General features: G+C 32.4%; 1 protein-coding gene across 1 annotated transcript; it reads right to left on the bottom strand.

Moving 5' to 3' along the window:
• Positions 1-445: 445 nt before the first annotated feature.
• On the bottom strand, positions 446-1830 carry LOC129218846 (sarcoplasmic calcium-binding protein, alpha chain-like). The gene is made up of 3 exons (XM_054853168.1): positions 1806-1830; positions 1535-1638; positions 446-903 (listed from the first exon to the last, which is right to left on the bottom strand). Exons 1-3 carry the CDS (start codon positions 1828-1830, stop codon positions 739-741), a joined length of 294 nt encoding a protein of 97 aa, XP_054709143.1. The 3' UTR covers positions 446-738.
• Positions 1831-2980: the final 1150 nt, after the last annotated feature.

The raw sequence follows: 2980 nt of genomic DNA, 5'->3' as shown, positions 1-2980 counted from the left end.
TAACAGTCTGACAATATAAAATTATATCAGAAGGTGTCAGTATTTACTCATTTTGTATTTAGATAAAAAGATAAAATTAAACGAAAAAAATCGGCATTTTGATGTTTTTTAAAGCAGATGGGCCGACTTTCCCTCCAAAGTAAACATTGCTGCTAATGGTGATACCGATGTCTTTTTCTTTTTTAATAATCAGAGCGATGCATCAACATTTTGTCTTTTTTTTAGACAAAAATAAAATAAAAATAGAATCAATAAATTTTAGGTCGCCAGTTTTGGAGACCAACATCACATTTTGTAGTTACCAAAAAAACTCCTAGTTGCCACTGGCTAGTGGCTACAAGCCAGTCTCGACCTTTAACAAATTGATTAAGCACATTAATTTTACAACAACAATGAAGAGATCACAAAAGAAGTAAAAAAATAATAAAATGTTCCACATTTTTATTAACAAATATAGCAGCATCAGACCCTTTTATGCGTGTTCCACAAATAAATGATAGAAATTGTAAAACGAGGCATTATCACCCCAGCCCAGAACTATTCTATTTATCTAATAAATAAACTATCAATCCCGTGCTAGAAATCTCTATCCTATGAACTAGAGCAAAAAAGTACTAATGATGTCGAAAACATGATACATTTTGCATTTTTCGATGTTAAAATCAGCTATACTTCTTACTGCTCCTGATAAAATCTAAGGCTCCTAAATATTTCAAAATTAAATCCTTTCATTTCACTTCAGTTTGAAGGTGCCGCGCGACGCAGAATTTCATCGGCCATATTAGGATCCAGGGGTCCAAAAATGTTTCTGCTCGGAGAATTAGCATCTAGAGATGTGAAGAACTCTGTCACAAGTTCCTTGAAGCGTTCTAGAGTAATGCCTCCTCTTTTACGATCATCAGACTAAAAATTGAACAACAAAATTACAAAAAGTCAAATAAAACTTACTTCAGTTACTAGACATATACGTTATTCATAAGAGACGGATGAATGGATATCATTTCAAATTTAGGTTATCAATGGAACAAATGAACAAATTATTATATGTCGCTTTGTCAAGCTATAAAAATTATGCCATACCAAATTATTTCACTGCTTTAAGAAAAGGTTAAACTTTTCGCTAAAATGGCGGCTCAAATTTGAAAAGGGGGGACATTTTAAATTTTCCTCCCTTTTCAGAATTTGTAACCCCCCCCCCCCCCGTCTCCTTCCTAGCTGAACACGTTCATGTTTTTGAACTTTTCTCCTCTCTAGTCTTTTCAAAGAATGTTAACGGTTAATATAATGCTCCCCTTCGAAGCTGTTACTTTTATAGCTGTTACTTTGATTTCAAAGGTTTGTCCAAAAATTGCAAAAAAGGTAAGGGGAGCTATTTCCATAAAGTGAAGGAAATACGATGACCATTTTTGGTTTTAGGGGCTCATTTTACATACAAAGCAGAGTGTCAGAAGCATTTAAAAAAGTTTTTTTTCTTTTCTCTTCTTTTTTTTGCCGCCTTATCTAACTAAAAGTTTATATTATAATTTGTACTCACACTTAACATGGATTCAAATGCTAGGTCAATTTCTTTCAATTCAGTAACGTAACACCAAATAACAGATCCGAAACGATATTCATCTCTGTCCCACATCATATCACCTGAAGAAAAAGAAAAAATATAATTCTTAAATTTTAATAAATATCAACAATTTGCAGAAGAAAATGAGTAAATAAACAAAGTCAGATTTCATTATTTAATATCTTTTCTGTAATAAACAAAATATTCATGAGCTCTCCGTAAGAGTTTGAGAAATGTTTAATTTTACGTACGAAAGCAAGGCATTCTTTCATATTTCCAGTAGTTTCTCTTTTAGTTGTTAGTTGTTTCCAAAAAAAAAAAATAATAATAATAAATAAATAAATAAATAAATAATATAAAAATAAATAAATAAATAAAACAATTTTATTTTATGATACTCAGTATACCATTTGTATATTTTGTACGTTAAATTACGTCAAATTATAGCAGGAAATTTTGTTCCTTAAGTCATTTAATTAGAAATGAACGCCTACCTTTGGATGAGTCAAAAAATGATTTTATTTCTCGTCCGTCGATTGAAATAATTACTTACTTGATATTCAAACAAGACGAAGCTGGATCATCTATTTGAGAGAAGAAGACTTACCGTTTCGAAGAAGATGAGGGAAAAAAGCACACAGAGTGTTAAATTTTATTAATTTTTCCCACACATCCTATAATTATTATTAGTGAAGGAAGTTAGTACGTTCTAGTCGTACGGCTCTTTTTTAGACTTATAAAAAGCCGAAAGAGTGGTGTAGTAGATAGACGTTGGCCTCTTACTCTAACGGCGCAGGTTCGAACCTAGCTCCAGTCGGTGCATTTTCAAGATGCAGAAAACTGAAAGCATCCATGTCGTATGACTAAGCGACATGTAAAAAAATCCCTTCCCCAGGAATTAGCATGCCTTTTAATAACTATTTTCCATTCACATTTATCAGTTGTATTTTAGTTCTATTAGTATCTCTATCTCTATCACCCGCATTTTTACTTCCTTTTTACAAAAAAGGAAGTATTGTATTCGTGAAAAAATTTTCACTCAAAAATCGGCCTTAATTTCCATTTTGCTCACCCCCGAATGAATGTTGAGTGTGTATGTATGTATGTGTGTATGTACGTATGTATCTCGCATAACTCAAAAAACGGTATGTCCTAGAAAGTTGAAATTTGGTACGTAGACTCCTAGTGGGGTCTAGTTGTGCACCTTCTCTTTTAGTTGCATTCGGATGTTCCTAAGGGGGTCTTTTACACCTTTTTTGGAGGGAAATCATTGTTAATTTCAGTGCTAACTCAAGTGGTGTTATGGCGAAAATTTTGGCGTTTTTTTTTTTAATTTTTAAATCTGGTTTCAATTCGGCCAATGTTGGTGATATTTAAAGAGTTAACCACTGAATTACACTAAAATTGCCAATAGTGGGGAAA

Source organism: Uloborus diversus, chromosome 3 (genome assembly GCF_026930045.1).
Source record: "Uloborus diversus isolate 005 chromosome 3, Udiv.v.3.1, whole genome shotgun sequence".
Lineage (NCBI taxonomy): Eukaryota > Metazoa > Arthropoda > Arachnida > Araneae > Uloboridae > Uloborus > Uloborus diversus.
This window is presented reverse-complemented; position numbering and strand designations above follow the sequence as displayed.

What these genes read in the sequence shown, in the direction of transcription:
- LOC129218846 (XM_054853168.1), bottom strand. Translation starts at nt 1,830, where the DNA reads ATGAAAGAATGCCTTGCTTTCGTAC. An exon ending in AGAATGCCTTGCTTTCGTAC is followed by an intron (nt 1,639 to 1,805) that starts GTAAAATTAAAC and finishes CTTTTTCTTCAG; the next exon opens with GTGATATGATGTGGGACAGA. An exon ending in CATTTGAATCCATGTTAAGT is followed by an intron (nt 904 to 1,534) that starts GTGAGTACAAAT and finishes TTCAATTTTTAG; the next exon opens with TCTGATGATCGTAAAAGAGG.